Source organism: Bubalus bubalis, chromosome 5 (assembly GCF_019923935.1).
Source record: "Bubalus bubalis isolate 160015118507 breed Murrah chromosome 5, NDDB_SH_1, whole genome shotgun sequence".
Taxonomy (NCBI): Eukaryota; Metazoa; Chordata; class Mammalia; order Artiodactyla; family Bovidae; genus Bubalus; species Bubalus bubalis.
In genome coordinates, this window is record NC_059161.1 from 21171407 (window position 1) to 21193729 (window position 22323).

Consider the following 22323-nt stretch of genomic DNA (forward strand, 5'->3'; position numbering starts at 1 on the left):
TTATTAGCACTTTTTTTTATTATGCTGTATTTATTTAGTATGCTGTATTTGAGCCAGAAAGATACTACTGTTGACTGAAGCAGAATAGCATGGACGTCACATATAAGGAATTTAAATTATTGGAAAGGCTGAAAATGTACTGCCTATGTAATAGCAATAGCAGAGTCCAGGAGAGTATAATCTCTTGGTAATTCAATCCAAGAATTCCGCTAGGCTACCTAAAGCAAAACAGAATAGGAGAGAGCACTTGGTCTGAAATTGAGAAAGTGATATTTAGTGCAAGTTTATAAAATAAAGTACACCTACAAAAAATATCTCCTTGTCTTTCAAGTTTATACGTGATGCTACAGAGTTCAAGGAACTGGTGACTGAATTAAGAATGTTTTAGTTGCTATACCATATCCTTGTCCTTAAAAACCAATATTCTGAAAAATCTTGTCATTCTATTTTATTGAGACTTATTTATAAAATGATTTGAATTCTTACAATGATGAAAGTTGTAGAATAATAGGAATCTAAGGGAAAATATGAGAATAAAAGATTTTTTTAAATGATTACCTTTAAACAAAGAGGTATAAAAGAGATATCTAACAATACAATTGCACTGCAATTGAACATACTTGCAAATTTCACAGAACATCTCTAAAGTGGTTCAAGGATAAGAAGAGCTGATAAAGCTGTAGCCTCTCATCAATTCAGTATAGGGGAAAAGTTACTTTATTTATGAAATAAGAGTAACTCTCTGCCTGGCAAGTCTATAATCTGCAATTATGAGATTACAATCTATATTTCTACTTATTATGTCGGTAGCTGGAAATAATGGACTTATTACTGAAAAGAAAAAGAAACACCCAAGTATAAATAGGAGGATCATTATGAAAGGCAGACAAAAGTTTAAATCCAAACTCTACTAATTAGCTGTGTGACTATGGGCATGCTTCTCAATCTCTTTCGCCTTAGTTCCTCATCTGTAAAATAGCATCTAATCTCACTGCATTACATGAGAGACGACATTAAAAATACCGGGCACAGAGTAAGCACTCAATAAATACTGCTGATGGTGGAGATGTGTCAAGACACGAGAGTACCATTTCCTAAATTTTGAGCGTTGTGGAGACATGAATGATTACAAATGTGTCCTAGCATGCATTCAATCATTTCAGAAGGCTGCTATCCTTCAAGAGCTATGCATGTGAGGTTTGCTCAAGCTGGTAGTACTAATTATTGAAATCCAGGCTTCCTTTTAAAAAAAAAAAAAAATTTTTTTTTTTACTTATTTATTTGGCAGGGCTGGGTCTTAGTTGTGGCATGCAGGAGCTTTGATCTTCATTGTGGCATGTGGAATCTTTAGTTGTAGTATGTGGGATCTAGTTCCCTGACCAGGGATCGAACCTGGGCCCCCTGTATATTGGGAGCAGAGTCTCAGCCACTGGCCCACCAGAGAAATCTCAAGGCTTCCTCTTCATACATGCCTTCTAGATGTGACTGTAAATTAATAAGGCCGAGTCCATATAGTATACACAAAGAGCAAGACAGCAGTGAAGACCACGGACTCAGAGCAAAGTTGCCTAAGTTTAAATACCATTTTTGCTATTTACTAAGCAGAATAAACTTGGAACCTCTGTTTCTCAAACTTGTCATCTGTAAAATGGTGATAATATTAGTATTTCTCTTACAGGGTTATTCTAAAGATTAAACAAGATAAAGTATATAAAGCATTTAGGATAGTGCTCAGAAAATGTTAGCTATAGCCATCAGCATCCCTTAAAGCCATTCTACAGAAGAAAGATACACCTTGGACCACTAGAACACGATTCGACAGAAATAGCACAACTGACTCTTAAATTAGTTCTTAGGTATCTGCACACTCTCCAATATTATAAGATTTTTAAACTGGTTTGGTATGTAAGCTAATATTTTGTACCGTGCCTCAATATGAGCAAGACAAAAAAGTAAATTTTTTATCAGTTCTCTAGGACTATCACTGATGCACAGTTAGAGAAGACCAAAGTATCTTACCAAAATGCACTGTAAAATTGCTTTCTGTGTTTTAAGCAAGTGAATGCCTACCTGTCATCGGTATTGCGAAGAGAAGGAAGCCGAAAGCTCGTGTTTCGGTCAAGCTTTGATTGGCTTTTGGTCCTCTTGATGGAGCCTTTTAGGCGCTTGCTGAAGAACCCCTAGAATGAAAAGGCACAAGGTGATAGGAAAAAGAACAAAAGGGGAACTGAACCTTGCTATCTCCTAAGTCGTCTGCACTGCCTTTATAAAAACTACTCAGATTCTTATAATGAAGACCAGAAACAGAATCCAGCTTTTAATTTTTTAATTTGTAAAACACAGTTGCTGGAAACCACTTGGTAATGTGCTAAAATTCTTTTTCTTCCAAGATAACTGGGAGAATTAGAGTTTTTGATGGCACTTAAGTTCTTATTTCTTAAACTGTCTCTATACTAGCTATGGTAAAGAAACTTCTAACTTTTAAGGTCATATGTTGGTGGTCTCAACAGTGGCATAATTTTGATCTATGTCACCTTGGATATGGTATTTATGATGTTAACTTTTAAATATAGTTTAACTATTTCAAAATGAAATTGGTATGTATCATTTATGAAACCAGTGAAGCACCTAGACTTCAGAAGAGCAAAGTGCCTTATAGTTTTTAGCCCCTGCTTGCTTTGTGCCACTTCTACCAAACCACCCAGAGTGCCTTGAACATCGTCCAGTCTTAGCACCTGGCAAATAATGGACATTCAAAAAAGCTTGCTAAATACAAAAAATAAATACAAGAATGAACATCAATGAACATTTCTTTTAAGAAACAATTCTACTGTTGGCAGATGAAAGGACATCTTACAGAGGTACCTCAAAATGTTTTGACAAAAGACTGTAATTCAAAGAAAAGTAGTTTGATGCATGGAAATGACTCTAATCACCTGGTGATGAATATTATTAGCTTATAGAATCTGTGTACAATAATATTTCCAAAAGGAAGAAAAAAACACTAGGCCAATAACAGCATATCAAATCTGTTATATTCTTTTAGTTACCATTAAACCCCACTGTTTTGGAGTAAAGACTATATTAATCACAATAAGCTAGGTTACACTTATCTAATAACTTTACAATAATAAAATCTCACACACAAATTTCACACACACACAAAATAATAATCTCACACAAAACACAGTACGTCTCTCTGAGCAGGTCAAACGTGATGGGGACCTGGCTCTGTGCTATGCTCACGCAGGGTCTTGCGCTAAGGGTGGCTCCATCTCTGTGCTTCTACAGTTGCTGGAGCAGGATAAAGGAAGTGTGGGGAATTTTGTACTTGCTCTGAAAGCTTTATGTCACTAATGGTCTCATTTTATTAGATAAAAAAGCCACATGACCACGCCTAACTTTAACAGGGCAAGAATGTACAATCCAGAAAGATAAGTGGAGATATCCGGTGAACAGCAGAGTGGACTACCACTGCTGTTCCACGCCAAGTATGGTTTGCAAACACATAAGCACTCTGAGAGAATGATGGAAATTACTTATTTCAATCAGAATTGGAACTATTTAGCTGACTGAAGAAAAATGCTTATGTTATTTCTTGTTCTTGTAGTCCAAAGAATAAGGATTAAAAACTAGAAAATATCACATAGACAAAATTCCCTAAGCTGTTTTTTATTTCCCAGGTTTTTTATTATAGGTGTTATTGAGATTGATTGGAGGGAAAAAAACAAGGCTATTTTTAAAGTACTATATTTCCTAGAGACAGGCATTTGCCTGGTTTCCTGTATAATCTTGGCATCATTAGGGAAAGTCACTGCTATTTGTTCTCCAAGGCAGAGGTTTCATTTACTACCTTCTATAATTCAAAAAAGATGAGTCATCACATTTTCTTAAGAATGAAGTCAGCAAGTAGATCGAAATTTATAGAATTCTATTAGGATCATTTATTGTTGGTTCAAAAACCACAAGCCTAAGTTGAGATTCAGCCCAAGGACCCAACTAAATACCATATATAAATACATTTCTAACAAAACTATAGTTAAGTAGTTAACTGAGAATGTACTAGTAGATGTTCACTAATATAGTACTTTATCTTTCTGTGGCACTTTTATCTTATACTTCATATTTTAATCCATTTATTTATTAAATATTTATTTTATATGTACATGGTATAAAGCATCATAACAGCTATTGTAAGGGTACCAAAGATTAAATAAACTCCTTGCCCTCAAAAGGCTTGTAGTTTAATACAGGACTAGAAATAAATATAAATATATATAATACAACATGTATTAGGAAGGTACATGTTCTTAATGCCTGACATATTTAATCACAAAATAAAACTATCTTATTTCTTTGAATCTAGGACAACAGTGATTGTCACACCATTATTTTATGAATACTAAGAAAAAAAGCTGCCAATTAAACTGTAACAAAGTGACATCACTTAGACTCTTTATTTTGCATTAAAGAAGTTGTTTTTTTAATGACTTAGGTTGGCAGGTTTTGTCATATATCACATAGTGTACACAAAGAAAGAACATACACAAAACTGGTTAAGGTATTTAATGCTTCTTCATTCTTCTGAACTATTTTTTTTGACTCAGAGTAGTTGTTATTCATGTTTTTCCACAAAATACCATGATATATTCTCTCTTTTAAGAACACTGATGATGAATGGCATGTTTTAAAAGATAAACTATGGAGATGTTAAAAGATGAAAAAATTTACATCTAGGAATTGATGAAACATGGTATTATTTTAGAGAGGTACATAGGAAATTATTTCAGGAGTTCAGAGAAAGAAGAGGTTGCATCATCTATTGAAATGAAGGGACATTATATGGAAGAAGTGGTATATGCTAGGTCCCAGAGAGAAGACATGATTTGGGTTTGGAGGAATTGAGGAGCAAGGGTACTCTATGGACCACAGCATGAGAAAAACACCACACAGGGTATACATTAAGTAGATTTAGTTTGGTTGGTAAATTATGAGTTGTAACGACAAATAAGATTGGGAAGTTGATTTGTCCAGCTATTGGGTTTGGGTGGACTCTGGGAGTTGGTGATGGACAGGGAGGCCTGGTATGCTGTGGTTCATGGGGTAGCAAAGAGTCAGACACAACTGAGTGACTGAACTGAACTGAACTGAATGTATAATTGGCAGAGACGAGATACCCCACGTCCAAAGTCAGGAGCGGTGGCCGAGAGCAGACACCCCATGTCCAAGGTTAGGAGCGGCAGCCGTGAGGAGATACTCCACGTCCAAGGTAAAAGAAACCCAAGTAAGATGGTAGGCACTAAGAGAGGACATAAGAGGGCAGACAGACTGAAACCACAATCACAGAAAACTAGCCAATCTGATCATATGGTCGACAGCCTTGTTTAACTCAATGAAACTAGGCCATGCTGTGTGGGGCCACCCAAGATGGATGGGTGATGGTGGAGAGGTCTGACAGAATGTGGTCCACTGGAGAAGGGAATGGCAAACCACTTCAGTATTCTTGCCTTGAGAACCCCATGAACAGTATGAAAAGGCAAAAAGATAGGACACTGAAAGAGGAACTCCCAAGGTTGGTAGGTGCCCAATATGCTACTGGAGATCAGTGGAGAAATAATATAAGAAAAAATGAACGGATGGAGCCAAAGCAAAAACAACACCCAGTTGTGGATGTGACTGGTGATAGAAGCAAGGTTTGATGCTGTAAAGAGCAATATTGCGTAGGAACCTGGAATGTTAGGTTCATGAATCAAGGCAAATTGGAAGTGGTCAAACAGGAGATGGCAAGAGTGAACATTGATATTCTAGGAATCGGCGAACTAAAATGGACTGGAATGGGTGAATTTAACTCAGATGACCATTATATCTACTACTGTGGGCAGGAATCCCTTAGAAGAAATGGAGTAGCCATCATAGTCAACAAAAGAGTCCAAGATCCAGTACTTGGAAGCAATCTCAAAAACAACAGAATGATCTCTGTTTGTTTCCAAGGCAAACCATTCAATATCACAGTAATCCAAGTCTATGCCCCGACCAGTAATGCTGAAGAAGCTAAAGTTGAATGGTTCTATGAAGACCTACAAGACCTTTTAGAACTAACATCCAAAAAAGATGTCCTTTTCATTACAGGAACTGGAATACAAAAGTAGGAAGTCAAGAAACACCTGGAGTAACAGGCAAATTTGGCCTTGGACTACAGAATAAAGCAGGGCAAAAGCTAATAGAGTTTTGCCAAGAGAACGCACTGGTCATAGCAAACACCCTCTTCCAACAACACAAGCGAAGACTCTACACATGGACATCACCAGATGGTCAACACTGAAATCAGATTGATTATATTCTTTGCAGCCAAAGATGGAGAAGCTCTACACAGTCAGCAAAAATAAGACCAGGAGCTGACTGTGGCTCAGATCATGAACTTCTTATTGCCAAATTCAGACTTAAATTGAAGTAGGGAAAACCACTAGACCATTCAGGTATTACCTAAATCAAATCCCTTACAATTATATAGTGGAAGTGAGAAATAGATTTAAGGGACTAGATCTGATAGACAGAGTGCCTGATGAACTATGGATGGAGGTTCATGACATTGTACAGAAGACAGGGATCAAGGCCATCCTCAAGAAAAAGAAATGCAAAAAAGCAAAATGGCTGTCTGAGGAGGCCTTATAAACAGCTGTGAAAAGAAGAGACGTGAAAGGCAAAGGAGAAAAGGAAAGATATACCCATTTGAATGCAGAGTTCCAAAGAATAGAAAGGAGAGATAAGAAAGCCTTCCTCAGCAACCAATGCAAAGAAATAGAGGAAAACAACAGAATGGGAAAGACTAGAGATCACTTCAAGAAAATTAGAGATACCAAGGGAACACTTCACACAAAGATGGACTCAATAAAGGACAGAAATGGTATGGACCTAAAAGAAGCAGAAGATATTAAGAAGAGGTGGCAAGAATACACAGAAGAACTGTACAAAAAAAGAGCTTCACAACCCAGATAATCACACTAGTGTGATCACTCACCTAGAGCCAGACATCCTGGAATGTGAAGTCAAGTGGGCCTTAGGAAGTATCACTACAAACAAATCTAGTGGAGGTGATGGAATTCTAGTTGAGCTATTTCAAATCCTAAAAGATGATGCTGTGAAAGTGCTGCATTCAATATGCCAGCAAATTTGGAAAACTCGGCAGTGGCCACAGGACTGGAAAAGGTCAGTTTTCATTCCAATCCCAAAGAAAGGCAATGCCAAAGAATGCTCAAACTACTGCACAATTGCACTCATCTCACACACTAGAAAAGTAATGCTCAAAATTCTCCAAGCCAGGCTTCAGCAATATGTGAATCATGAACTTCCAGATGTTCAAGCTGGTTTTAGAAAAGGCAGAGGAACCAGAGATCAAATTGCCAACATCCGCTAGATCATGGAAAAAGCAAGAGAGTTCAAGAAAAACATCTGCTTCCACTTTATTGACTATGCCAAAGCCTTTGACTGTGTGGATCACAATAAACTGTGGAAAATTCTGAAAGAGATGGGAATACTGGACCACCTGATCTGCCTCTTGAGAAATCTGAATGCAGGCCAGGAAGCAACATTTAGAACTGGACATGGAACAACAGACTGGTTCCAAATCGGGAAAGGAGTACGTCAAGGCTGTATATTGTCACCCTGCTTATTTAACTTACATGCAGAGTACATCATGAGAAACGCTGGGCTGGAGGAAGCACAAGCCGGAATCAAGATTGCCGGGAGAAATATCAATAACCTCAGATATGCAGAAGACACCACTCTTATGGCAGAAAGTGAAGAACTAAAAAGCGTCTTGATGAAAGTGAAAGAGGAGACTGGAAAAGCTGGCTTAAAGCTTAACATTCAGAAAACTAAGATCACGGCATCTGGTCCCATCACTTCATGGCGAAATAGATGGCGAAACAGTGGAAACAGTAGCTGACTTTATTTTTCTGGCTCCAAAATCACTGCATGGTGACCGCAGCCATGAAATTAAAAGATGCTTACTCCTTGGAAGGAAAGTTATGACCAACCTAGATAGCATATTCAAAAGCAGGACATCACTGTGTCAACAAAGATCAGTCTAGTCAAGGCTATGGTTTTTCCTGTCGTCATGTATGGATGTGAGAGTTGGAATATAAAGAAAGCTAAGTGCCAAAGAATTGATGCTTTTGAACTGTGGTATTGGAGAAGACTCTTGAGAGTCCCTTGGACTGCAAGGAGATCCAACCAGTCCATCCTAAAGGAGATCAGGCCTGGGTGTTCATTGGAAGGATTGATGTTGAAGCTGAAACTCCAATACTTTGGCCACCTGATGCGAAGAGCTCACTCATTTAAAAAGACCCTGATGTTAAGGGAACGACAGAGGATGAGATGGTTGGATGGCATCACCGACTCAATGGACATGAGTTTGGGTAAACTCTGGGACTTGGTGATGGACAGGGAGGCCTGGCATGGTACGTTCCATGGGGTTGCAAAGAATCAGACAACTGAGCGACTGAAGTGAAGTGAACTGATAATGCTGTATCTATCTTAAAATCCACCACAGAGATTAAACCTTAAAATTATGGTTGTTTACAGAATACAGATAAGGGAAATTGTAAGACGGCCCAGAGTGGTTGGTGAGGTAGTAGAAGCTACTACAAAATTCTGTTTTCATTTCCTTGATATAACTGAATTATGGTTTTCATCTGAGAAGACTATTTAGCTCAAAGCTTGGCTCCTTCTATACCTTTGCCTGGACCAACCAGGTTGCACTGAGCCTTCCAGCAACATTATTCCCTCTTTGAAGCCTCAGAGTGTACGGTATGTCCTCTTGCCCACCAGCCCCTCTGAGCAATTCCTTATATACAGGTCAGTAGGCTCTGTACTGTGAACAGCCCTAGCTACAGCTGAGTGGAAGGGAATAATTGACCTAAAGCTACCTAAGAGAATGGTCCTGGTAATGGTTTTACCTCTAAGCACGTGGTATCATCTGGAAGATATTAATTGCTCTAGCCTGATCCCTAGCCATTCCCTGCTTAGTGCTTTAGACACCAGCAACTCTAAAAGCCTCCAATTTGTCACGTATCTCTGCTACTGCTCATATTCCGTCCCTTTTCCCTGTTTAAGTCATCCTTTCAGACTCAGCTGAGCCATAATCTCCTCTAAGGTGTCTATTTTGGCAATCCCTGATCCTGTTTAGATTAGTTGTCCCTCCTATGTGCTTCCAAGAATCTATAGATATAGCCAGTGTTACATTTAGCACGCTGCATACCCACTGATGTGTTAACAGTCGTCCTTGTTAAATTCTGAACTTCTCAGGACAGGGACTAAACAATTTTTGCATTCCTGGGCAAGGTTGGTATCTGGCCATCTAGTAGGGGCCCAATGTATGTTTGTAGAACTGAAATTAAAAAGGCAGTGAAATGAGTAAAACCCGTCATGGTGCTTCTGGTACAAGTGCCACCATGGAGAGAACAGGGAACCCTGAGTCAGGAAGTATGGCTTCAAATCCTGGCTCAAATTTCTCCTAGTTGAATGACACTGGACAAATAATAACTTGGAGGTTTCAGATTTCTTAGAGGTAAAATGAGGATTAAAAATTTCTCTTCCTAAGGCCATCTCAAAGAATAAGATAACTGAATGCGAAAGTACTTTTAAAGTAATGGAAAATGGGTACCTATAAGTATGAATTGAAATAAATCTAGGATGAGAGACTACTGAACAGGTTGGTGAAATCATGACTTTTTTCCTTCTAGAAACTACTGCAACGAAGAAAGCAAACTAGAAATAATTCCCACAGCATCAGGGATTTGGGGCTGTTTTGCTCAGTGATATATGCCAGTGCTGTAAGTGGTACCTGGTATATCGTAAGTGTTCAGTAAACATTTGTTGGCTAAAAGAATTTATTGAAGGCCTCCTGGGTTATCAAGCACTGGCCAGGTGCTTTCCAATATGTGGTGACATTTAATTCATGGAACAACTCCACAAAGTAGGTATTCAATAACTTGATTTAAGTAATAGAGTTTATAGGTGAGGAGTCAGAATTTAAATCCAGTGTAATGCTAGTACTGAAAAAGCTTCATTTATTCATATATTTATTTGTCAGATACTTGAGGCACTTGAGATATATCAATGAACAAAACAAACAAAACTCTTTTTCTTCATTAATCTTACATACCAGTGGAAGGAAGCAGACAATAAACAAAGAACAAAGTAAATTAGCAAAAGAAAGTGAAGTAGCTCAGTCGTGTCTGACTCTTTGTGACACCATGGACTGTAGCCCACCAGGCTCTTCCCTCCATGGGATTCTCCAGGCAAGAATACTGGAGTGGGTTGCCATTTCCTTCTCCAGGGGATCTTCCCAGCTCAGGGATTGAACCTGGGTCTCCTGCATTGCAGGCAGATGCTTTAACCTCTGAGCCACCAGGGATTCAAGAGAAAACCACTGTTAAAAACAGAGCTGTGTAAAGAGGATTGGGAGTACAAAGTGGTCATTGCAGACCTCATGAAGATTATATTGAATAAAGATCTGAAGGACGTGAGTCAGCCTTGGTACTTCCAGCACATACTGGAAGGGAAAAGCATTCCAGGCAATGTGACTAGGCTCGGCAAAGGCTTTAAGGCAAAAGCATGCCTGGTATGATCAAAAAAGAGTCAAGAAGTCACTTAGGCTGGAATGGAGAAAGCAGTAAGAAGAGTTGTGGGGAATGAGGTCAGAGAGGTAGCATGATGGTGCTGGTCTGGGGAGTGGGGTAGGCGGTATGCTGTGTAGATCCTGAAGGCCACTGTAAGGACCTCACCTTGTGCTCTGACTTCTAAGGAAATATACAATGAGAGACAAGACCATTCAAAGCAGTCATAAATAAGTATTTGCTTTTCTTAGAAAAATACTCTCAGCTATGAAACTTTAATATGATTCTAAGCAGGAATGTGCAATATATGAGCAGTTCATTTTCTTCAAGAACAGTTGATCACTGTCTATCAATAGCTGAGATATGGAGATGTTCTCTGGCTTTTCCCAAGTCACAGAGCTGCCAAGTGGCAGAGTAAAACTTCAAGTTCAGGTGGTCTGACTCTGGAACTCTTGCTTTTTAACCATAATACTGTACTAATTCTCCACATTCTAATTTCTCTTTGAATACTCTAAGCACTATACTATAATGCATTTTCCCATGTTCAGTTCAGTTCAGTTGCTCAGTTGTGTCTGACTCTTTGTGACCCCATGAATTGCAGCACGCCAGGCCTCCCTGTCCATCACCAACTCCAGGAGTTCACTCAAACTCACGTCCATCGAGTTGGTGATGCCATCCAGCCATCTCATCCTCTGTCGTCCCCTTCTCCTCCTGCCCCCAATCCCTCCCAGCATCAGAGTCTTTTCCAATGAGCCAACTCTTTGCATGAGGTGGCCAAAGTCCTGGAGTTTCAGCTTTAGCATCAGTCCTTCCTGAGAACACCCAGGACTGATCTCCTTTAGAATGGACTGGTTGGATCTCCTTGCAGTCCAAGGGACTCTCAAGAGTCTTCTCCAACACCACAGTTCAAAAATGTACACTATACTTAATTTCTACATGTATCTTATTATAGAATTATACATCACAAAGAAACAGAAATGCAATATGACAATTCAAAAATATGAGAGGAAAAAAGAAAACAAATTAAATACCTCCACTAATGTGACATTTGACTTAGAAAAATTTGCTCCTAAGGCTCCTATCTATAAAATTAAACTAGAGTAAAATTGAAATCCTACTGAAGTTACTTTTATATGTAACTGATTCTGTGGTTACTGAGAAAAAAAATCCAAATATAAAATTTTAAAATAGATGAATACCAGTTAGGAAAATCTCTCTCTCTCTTTCACATAAAGTTATGATATCTATGTCTTATGTTAATTTGGAGAGTAAATGATACTCCTATAAATGTACCCTAAAAATCCCATAGCATAAATGCAAACAAAGGAGAAGACTACAAATAAACTTGATTTCATCCTTCTAAATGACTCAAACCTAGTCTGAAAGAACACCAATAAAACCCTTCAAACAAATCCTACCCCATCCAAGTTTCCTTTGAAATGCTCTTGCTACCATTTACAGTTCTTAAAAATAGTAAAAAGCTTACCGTTTTAAACAACAACACTCTCATGGCAATTGATACAACTAAAATGACTTAGATTAAGAAGTTGATACTCTTTTTTTGTCTAAATAAGGCTTAAAATTAGCAACAGCCAGTGAAAGATATAAAATCAAATGGTGTCTTTCTCTGGAGCTTGGTGAATGTTAAGATAGCGATAAAAGTTGTTCACCACCTACAGATTGGAGTAACCCCCAAAAGACTGAACTTGGCTATCAGGGCATGATTGGTAACTGAAATAAAACTGCTGCTATGCAACCGCTCTCAGAAGCCTCAGTGGTGGTGATCAGACACTGACTTGCGGGCGTCCTAGCGTTGCTGCTGTTCCCTTAAGACATAGAGAGGCAGCAGAGAGACATGTCATCACCTTTCTCTCTCTCTCTCACACACACACACACACACACACACACACACACACACACAGTGGTGTGCAACAGAACCTTGCTTTAATCCTGTTTGAGACTTTTCCATATCAGTGACCACACAAGGGATTAAATGATTCTAGGTGATTAAGTAATTTTAATAGCAGTTCCTTAAAATGTTCTATGACTCATACCAAGAAAATGTCACCTTCTAGAACCCAGGTGAGAACTGTTTTTATTCTTGCTTTTTAAGTTTCAGTTTAATGAGTAAATTAGTCTCTGTGTGTTTTATATATTTTAGCTTTTCATATTACTATGGTTCATAATTATCTAAGAAGGGTTATGTCATACATAACGGACTCTCTTGCTTGTTCTCTTAATGTAACTTAGGAACTTGTAGATGTTTGATAAATGTTAACTAAAATCTAATTGTAGAAAGCTAACAAGGAATAAGGAAAAGGAAGGGTAACTGAAAATGTCAAACTTTACTTTTCAGTTATAATATGTTACTTAGTTTATCTTCCAGTTGTTGGAAGTCTAAACAGAAAGGGAAACTCCAGGTAACAAGGATCATAACAAAACAATAAACAGCTATAAAGTGCTTTATAGTTAATAAGCAGCTTCAGTGTGAGTAATTTCTCCTCTAGTGGGGCTTTTTGATTTAGGGTTATTTGTTTTGTTTTTGTTTGTCTACAAATTTGATTATCATAGAGGAAAAGAAAAGGTTCTATCATAAATTACAATTGTTTTTTCTAGCGCAGAGCTCATGAATCAGAATCTCTGGTGTGAAGCAGATTGGATTTTTGACACACATCCAATGATTCTCTTTTGTTAAAGGAAGTGAAACTTTTATTATGAAACTCTTAAACATACAAAAGCACAGAAGTTAATAGAGTGAACATATATATGCACTAATTATATCTAAACTATGCCAATGATATTATTAGATTATATTAAAATATAAAAGTAAAATAGTATTATATAACATTATAATTGTTGTGTGTGTGTGTGTGTGTGTGTGTGCTAAGTCTCTTCAGTCGTGTCCAGCTCTTTTTCAACCCTACAGACTGTAGCCTACCAGGTACCTCTGTCCATGGGATTCTCCAGGCAAGAATACTGAAGTGGGTTGCCATGCCCTCCTCCAGCGGATCTTTCAGACCCAGGGACCAAAACCACGTCTCATATGTCTTCTGCACTGGCAGGTGGGTTCTTTAACACTAGTGTCACCTGGGAAGCCCCATAATTATATATAGCATCATAATATAACTTATTGATATGCTTACCACTAGAAGATATAAAGCATACCTTCTCTATCCCCAATAATTTGCTGTAAAGATTTATCTTCACTTGATACAACACTGTTATGCCATATTTCTTTTGATTATTATCTTCCAGTTAAAAGTTTTTAAACCTTTTATTTTCAACTTTTTATGTTTTAAATATATCTTTTCTATTAAAAATTATATTCATATAAGAGTAATTTATAAACATAATTCACTATTTTTTAGGTATACAGTTTGATGAGTTTTGACAAATGTGTACTACTACAGTTGAGATACAGAATATTTCTATCACTCAAAGAATTTATTTGTGCCCCTTTATAGTCAATCCCTTCCTCCTTCCTCAGCCCTTAGAAACCACTCATCTGATTTGTTCCTATAGTTTCATCTGTTCTAGAATGTTATATAAATGGAATTATGTGGTAAGGAGTCATCCTTCACTTAGCATACTGGTTTTGAAATTTATCCATACTGGTGCATGTGTTACTAGTTGCTTCCTTTTTATTCCACTGTACAGATGTACCAAAACTGGTTTACCCATTTACCAACCAAGACTTTTGGGATGTTTCCATTTTGGATCCATTAAGAATAAATCCGCTAAAAATTTCTGTAAACAAGTCTTTACTTTTTAACAAGAGTTAAAAGCCATTGGAAATTCACAGAGGAATAGCAGAAAAGAAATGGTGACTGACTAACATAAATATTTCAGTGAGGTGAGTGGGGCGGGGATCTTGAGAAGGGAAGGAATCTCTGATATTTTGTGCTTTACATTTGGAAAAATAGTACAAAGAGTTTTCCCTTGTCCAGATTCATCTAACAGTAACATCTTATGTAACCATAGAATTATTATGACTTCCCATTCCCAAGTGGCTCAGTGGTCAAGAATCCACCTGTCAATGTAGGAGACACAGGAGATGGGGGTTTCATTCCTGGGTCGATCCCCTAGAGGAAGACGTACACTCCAGTACTCTTGCCTGGGAAATCCCATGGACAGAGAAGCGTGGCAGACTACAGTCCTTGGGGTCGCAAAGAGTTGGACATGACTTAGTGACTGAGCGTGCACATAATTATGAAAACTAGGAAATTAACACAGTTACCATACTTAAGATAGGCTGGGATCTGGGACCCTTTGCTGCAGTGCTTGCACCTGGATAAGCATGTCCTCCAGCAACAAAATACAAAAAACTATAAGAAACTAAAAATAACTGCATGCATGTAACATGTGCAGTTGGGGCAAATTATGAACAACAAGATACAAAAAGACCAAAAGCCCAAATGCCACTTCTGAGGAGCTGGAGCAAAAGTAGGGTACTGTGGATGCTCCCTGCACACAGCACCACAAAGGGGTGGGCGGACTACCCAAGCCACTTCTCTGGCTCAGCCCCTGTACTCACCCCGACCCTCACTCCATGTAAGGAACCTGCTCGCCTGCCCATAAGGAGACAGCAAGGAAAATTATTATCTGCTTTCACTCCCTCCTGCTGCAACAGGGCCCAGATAGAGCCCTGTCTGAACTTCTCGTCTCTTCTTACCAGTTGCTACTGATTAAGGTCAAGAACCATGGTCAGTGACATACTGACTGAAATTACAGAATTCTAATTTCACCAGTTTATCACTGTACTAGTTTTCTATTGCTGCTGTAACAAATTACCACAAACACAGTGACTTAAACAGTACAAATTTATTATTATACTGTAGGTCCGAAGTCCAACACAAGTATCATCTGGCTAAAATCAAGGCGTCAGCAGGGCTTTATTCCTCTCTGAAGGCTCTATGGGAGAATGTGTTTTTTGCCTTTTCCAGCATTTTAAGGTCACTCATATTCCTTGGCTCCTGGTCATCTTCCTCCATCTTCAAAGCTAGCAGTGTAGTATCTCTCTTAAATGTTCTCAATTTCTAAGGCCTCCTGTTACTTGCCTGGGAAATTCCATGAACAGAGGAGCCTGGCAGGCTATAGTCCATAGGGTCGCAGGCATCAGTCACAACAAAGCAACTAAACCACCACCACTACTTGTTACTAGAATGAAACCACCTGGATAATCTAGGATACTCTTCCTACCTTGAGGTCATCAGCCTTAACCACATCTGCAACAGCCTCTTTTGCCATTTATGGCAACATATTCATAGATTCTGCATATTAGGATATGTATATCTTTGGGAGACCATTACCTTGCACACATAATTTATGTAATTAGTTTCTTATGGGTGGGCATTTAGGTTGTTTCCAATATTTTACAATTATAAACGATGCTGCAAGGAATACCTCGTATATATGTATTTTCATAATGGTGGAGGTTGTATTTTGAAGGCAGACAGCTAAAAGTGGGACTGCTGGATGGAAAGGTACATGTGCAGATTTGCTAAAATCCCTTCTAGAAGGGCTGTACCAGTTTGCATTCCCATCAGCAATATATGAGAGTGTCAGCTTCCCGTCACCAACTGAATTTATCATACTCAACAGTTTTTGGTAGCTAAAAGGTGAGGTAGTATCTCTATGCTGTTTTGATCTGCATTTCTGATTGTATGAACGTTGCTTTTATATGTTCAGAAAAATTTTTATAGTTTTTGAGAATTATCTATTCATCTCTTTTTTCAATTTTTCTATTGAGGTTTTGATCATTTGTCTCTCATTTTTAAGTGCTGATATCTATATGTTGTGCATCGGTAAGTTGTCTTTTAACTTTATGATGTTTCTTGACATGTCTTAAAATTTTTTTTTTTTTTTTTGCCTCTAGCTTTTCAGTAACCATTCATTAAAGAAGAGTGTTTTTTAAAAGTAAAGAGGAATTCCTCTGTTTTCTTCTAGTAGTTGTATGGTTTATTTTTTAAACTTAGATCCCTAATCCATTTGGAGTTTACTCTCATGTAAGGTAAAAGATATATCTCACATTTAATTTTATCCTTTTTTTTCCCCCAAAAAGGGCCACTCAGTTGTCCCTATACTATTTATTTTGAATACCAACTCCTCACAAAATCCTTGATTTCTCTAGTAGGACTTAGTCTCTCACTTTTAATTACCTAAGATCTTTTGTTCATACTACTGTTTTCCTGTCTTGACCGATAATTCTTGGTCTTTCAATTCTATATCCCCTACTGAGTCTTAACTCCTAAAGGCAAACATTATTGAGCTCATCATTATATTACTTCAATGCTTAGTATACAGTGGGCTACCTAATATATATTTGCAGAATGCTAATAATGATTACCATTCAATATCACAGTAATCCAAGTCTATGCCCCAACCAGTAACACTGAAGAACCTGAAGTTGAACGGTTCTATGAAGACCTACAAGACCTTTTAGAACTAACACTCAAAAAAGATGTCCTTTTCATTATAGGGGACTGGAATGCAAAAGTAGGAAGTCAAGAAACACCTGGAGTAACAGGCAAATTTGGCCTTGGAATACGGAATGAAGCAGGGCAAAGACTAATAGAGTTTTGCCAAGAAAATGCACTGGTCATAGCAAACACCCTCTTCCAATAACACAAGAGAAGACTCTACACATGGACATCACCAGATGGTCAACACCGAAATCAGATTGACTATATTCTTTGCAGCCAAAGATGGAGAAGCTCTATACAGTCAACAAAAAAAAGACCAGGAGCTGACTGTGGCTCAGATCATGAACTGCTTATTGCCAAATTCAGACTTAAATTGAAGAAAGTAGGGAAAACCACTAGACCATTCAGGTATGACCTAAATCAAATCCCTTATGATTATACAGTGGAAGTGAGAAATAGATTTAAGGGACTAGATCTGATAGATAGAGTGTCTGATGAACTAGGGACTGAGTTCGTGACATTGTACAGGAGACAGGGATCAAGACCATCCCCATGGAAAAGAAATGCAAAAAAGCAAAATGGCTGTCTGAGGAGGCCTTACAAATAGCTGTGAACAGAAGAGAAGCAAAAAGCAAAGGACAAAAGGAAAGATATAAGCATCTGAATGCAGAGTTCCAAAGAAGAGCAAGAAGAGATAAGAAAGCCTTCCTCAGCGACCAATGCAAAGAAATAGAGGAAAACAAGAGATTGGGAAAGACTAGAGATCTCTTCAAGAAAATTAGAGATACCAAGGGAACATATCATGCAAAGACGGGCTTGATAAAGGACAGAAATGGTATGGACCTAACAGAAGCAGTAGATATTAAGAAGAGATGACAAGAATACACAGAAGAACTGTACAAAAAAGATCTTCACGACCAAGATAATCACGATGGTGTGATCACTCACCTAGAGCCAGACATCCTGGAGTGTGAAGTCAAGTGGGCCTTAGAAAGCATCACTATGAACAAAGCTAGTGGAGGTGATGGAATTCCAGTTGAGCTATTTCAAATCCTGAAAGATGATGCTGTGAAAGTGCTGCATTCAATATGCCAGCAAATTTGGAAAACTCAGCAGTGGCCACAGGACTGGAAAAGGTCAGTTTTCATTTCAATCCCAAAGAAAGGAAATGCCAAAGAATGCTCAAACTACCGCACAATTGCACTCATCTCATACACTAGTAAAGTAATGCTCAAAATTCTCCAAGCCAGGCTTCAGCAATACGTGAACCGTGAACTTCCTGATGTTCAAGCTGGTTTTAGAAAAGGCAGAGGAACCAGAGATCAAATTGCCAACATCCGCTGGATTATGGGAAAAGCAAGAGAGTTCCAGAGGAACATCTATTTTTGCTTTATTGACTATGCCAAAGCCTTTGACTATGTGGATCACAATAAACTGTGGAAAATTCTTAAAGAGATGGGAATACCAGACCACCTGACCTGCCTCTTGAGAAACCTGTATGCAGGTCAGGAAGCAACATTTAGAACTGGACATGGAACAACAGACTGGTTCCAAATAGGAAAAGGAGTACGTCAAGGCTGTATATTGTCACCCTGCTTATTTAACTTATATGCAGAGTACATCATGAGAAATGCTGGGCTGGAAGAAGCACAAGCTGGAATCAAGATTTCCAGGAGAAATATCAATCACCTCAGATATGCAGATGACACCACCCTGATGGCAGAAAGTGAAGAGGAACTCAAAAGCCTCTTGATGAAAGTGAAAGAGGAGAGTGAAAAAGTTGGCTTAAAGCTCAACATTCAGAAAACGAAGATCATGGCATCTGGTCCCATCACTTCATGGGAAATAGATGGGGAAACAGTGGAAACCGTGGCAGACTTAATTTTTTTGGGCTCCAAAATCACTGTAGATGGTGACTGCAGCCATGAAATTAAAAGATGCTTACTCCTTGGAAGGAAAGTTATGACCTACCTAGACAGCATATTAAAAAGCAGAGACATTACTTTGCCAACAAAGGTCCGTCTAGTCAAGGCTATGGTTTTTCCTGTGGTCATGTATGGATGTGAGAGTTGGACTGTGAAGAAAGCTGAGTGCTCAAGAATTGATGCTTTTGAACTGTGGTGTTGGAGAAGACTCTTGAGAGTCCCTTGGACTGCAAGGAGATCCAACTAGTCCATTCTGAAGATCAGCCCTGGGATTTCTTTGGAAGGAATGATGCTAAAGCTGAAACTCCAGTACTTTGGCCACCTCATGCGAAGAGTTGACTCACTGTAAAAGACTCTGATGCTGGGAGGGATTGGGGGCAGGAGGAGAAGGGGACGACGGAGGATGAGATGGCTGGATGGCATCACTGACTCAATGGATGTGAGTCCGAGTGAACTCCGGGAGTTGGTGATGGACAGGGAGGCCTGGTGTGCTGTGATTCATGGCGTTGCAAAGAGTCGGACACGACTGAGTGACTGAACTGAACTGAAGTGAATAATGATTAAACTGAATTAGGAAAATTCCAATTCAGTCAAGAAAGCTTGGAAAAGATCTAATACATCTGAAGGGAAAAAATAACCTCAATATTATTAAAATAAAACCAAATCTGGTATTTAAAGAGGAAAAAGTTAGTATCTGAAATACACACTTATATAGACCACCGTCAGTTCCTGCTAATGAGGTATATGTTGATTTTCTTACCACTAGAAGAGACTGATGATCTTAGTCAAGTTCACAGTGTATGAATATTAAGGAAGATGGCTTTCAGGAATCAAATAATTAGAAATGAAGGGTCAAAACTAAGAATGAGAACATTCCCCCTAAGTGAGGTCTATTAGTCTGTTGGACAGTCTCCCAGAGGTTATCATGGAAGCCTGAAAAAAGCATCATATAATATAATATGAAAGATGTTTTTTCATTGTCAGGGGAGATGAACTAGATGAATTTAATTGAAGTTTTCTAGCTCTCATTTCTAGGACTCTAAGAATAACAGCATTGCAGATGAAGGAGGGTTTTGGAACCTATTATTAAAAAAAAAAAAAATTTTCCTGCCTCTGGTGAAACAAAATGCACCTAAAATCCATATTATGGAAATGGTAGTGAGTGAAAGGTACAAAGTAAAACAATCTAATTAGTAGCCAGGACAAGCTCTTCTTTTTCTTTTTTAAGTATACAATTAAGTGGAAGAAGGCAGGGAGATGGGCACCAAGGAAAAGATTTTACTAGGCATAGTTATATAACTTCTAGAGGCTACTTCCTAACTGTACTTCTTTCTAGTCTTGCAAAAATTTTCTTCTATTATGAGTTTAGGCTTCAAAATAATAACAAATTGGTTCTTAGTATACAATACCTTTTAATCTGCAAACCGGCAAGATCTTAAAATATTTGTGTGATATTTCATTATCATAAAAAAGGTACCATAGGCCTCAGAAGAGGTCAAACAATTTTCTCTTGGTCACACAAGGGAGATGCCAGCTGAACATACATTAAAAAAAGCTGAATATACATTAAAAAAATATGGGTCTTACAACTCTTTTCCCTATTCTTGGTCCAAATTCTTAAATGCTAATAAGATTCTTGTACTGATACTCTGGCAGAATTAAGAAGGCAGGTGACACTGGCCTTAGATCATATGGGCAGAACAGTGCGAAGCCTTTCTGAACTGCAGGTGGCTGATTTTAAGGAGAAGTGCTGCTGAGTGACAGGGATGGTCTCACTGAATGCATGAACCATGAGCCCAGGTGGCCAAGGACAGATCATCAGGGTTGGACCTGCCCTTCTGCTAGATGTACTAGCTTTTTCTTTTTTTTCCACTGAACTTTTTAAAAAGCAGACCACATTCCTACACTTTCAATTATAATTTGAGTGAGAAGCAAACTAAGATAGTCCCCACGAGTCACTCTTTTTACCATTAATCTCATAGGGCTTCCAGTCAAAGAAAATGTTTTCTTTCTACTCACTGTATTCCACCCTTAATTCTATTTTCCTTAACAGATAAGGTAGAACCTTTTTTTTTAATCCAATATATAAAGTTGATTAATTTGAAACAATCTACTAATGATAAAAATGGTATGGCATAAAAGGTTAGTGTCTTTGCAATGTGTATATCTTGGGCAATCATGAATGTCACCTGTTTATTGAGTTTTCATAAACAGATTAGGAAGAAGAAAAGGTCAGTGCTGGACTTAAATGAATAAGACAAGTCTTGATTTTCTAAGAGTTATTTTTTCTAATATTGTCCTTATTTTTTTAAGTTTCATTTTTACTGAAGTATAGTTGATTTACAATGTTGTGACAGCCTCAGGTGTATAGCAACGTGATTCAGTTACAGATAGATATATATATATATATATATTTTTTTTTTTTTTTCAGATTCTTTTCCTTTACAGGCTATTATAAAATACTGAGTATAGTTCCTTGTGCTATACAGTAGGTCTTTGTCATTACCTATTTTATATACAGCAGTGTGTAAATCCCAAACTCCTATTTTATCCTTCCCATTCCCCTTTCATCTTTGGTAACCATAAGTTTGTTTTCTATGTCTGTTGATCTATTTCTATTTTGTATATAAGTTCATTTGTATCATTTTTTTTTTAAGATTCCACACATAGGTGACATTATATGATACTTGTCTTTGTATTACTTTACTTAGTATGGTAATCTCTAGGTCCATCTATGTTGCTGCAAATGGCATTATTTCATTCTTTTTTATGGCTGAGTAATATTCCACTGTATATCACTGTATACCACATCTTCCTTATGAATTCATCTGTTAATGAACATTTAGGATGCTTACATGTCTTGGCTATTTTAAACAGTGCTGCAATGAACATTGGAGCACATGTATCTTTTTGATAAGGCTCTCTCTGGAGATATGCCCAGGAGTAGGATTGCAGGCTCATGATAGTTCTATTTTCAGCTTTTTAAGAACCTCCATACTGTTCTCCATAGTGGTTATACCATTTTTATTACCAAAATTACAGTAATCAAAACAGTATGGTATGGGCACAAAAACAGAAACATAGATGAATGGGACAATGGACTTTCACTAGAAAAGCCCAGAAATACACCCATGTACCTATGGTCAAATACTATGACCAAGGACACAAGAATATACAATGGAAAAAGATAATCTTTTCAGAAAAATGTACTGGGAAAACTGGACAGCTACATGTAGAAGAATGCAATTAGAACATTCTCTAACACCACACACAAAAATAAACTAGAATGCATTAAAGACCTAAATGTAAGACCAGATACTATAAAAGTCCTGGAAGGAAACAAAGGAAGAACACTTT

At 38.0% G+C, this 22323-nt stretch overlaps 1 protein-coding gene across 7 annotated transcripts in view; it reads right to left on the reverse strand.

The window, feature by feature from the left end:
• Nucleotides 1–22323, reverse strand: part of RASAL2 (RAS protein activator like 2) — a 392077-nt gene that overhangs the window by 61366 nt on the left and 308388 nt on the right. For all 7 annotated transcript variants that reach the window (XM_025285580.3, XM_025285578.3, XM_025285577.3 and 4 more), the window contains one exon: nt 2071–2180. In XM_025285580.3, coding sequence (XP_025141365.1) covers nt 2071–2180 — 110 coding nt within the window. The remainder of the gene's footprint in view (nt 1–2070; nt 2181–22323) is intronic.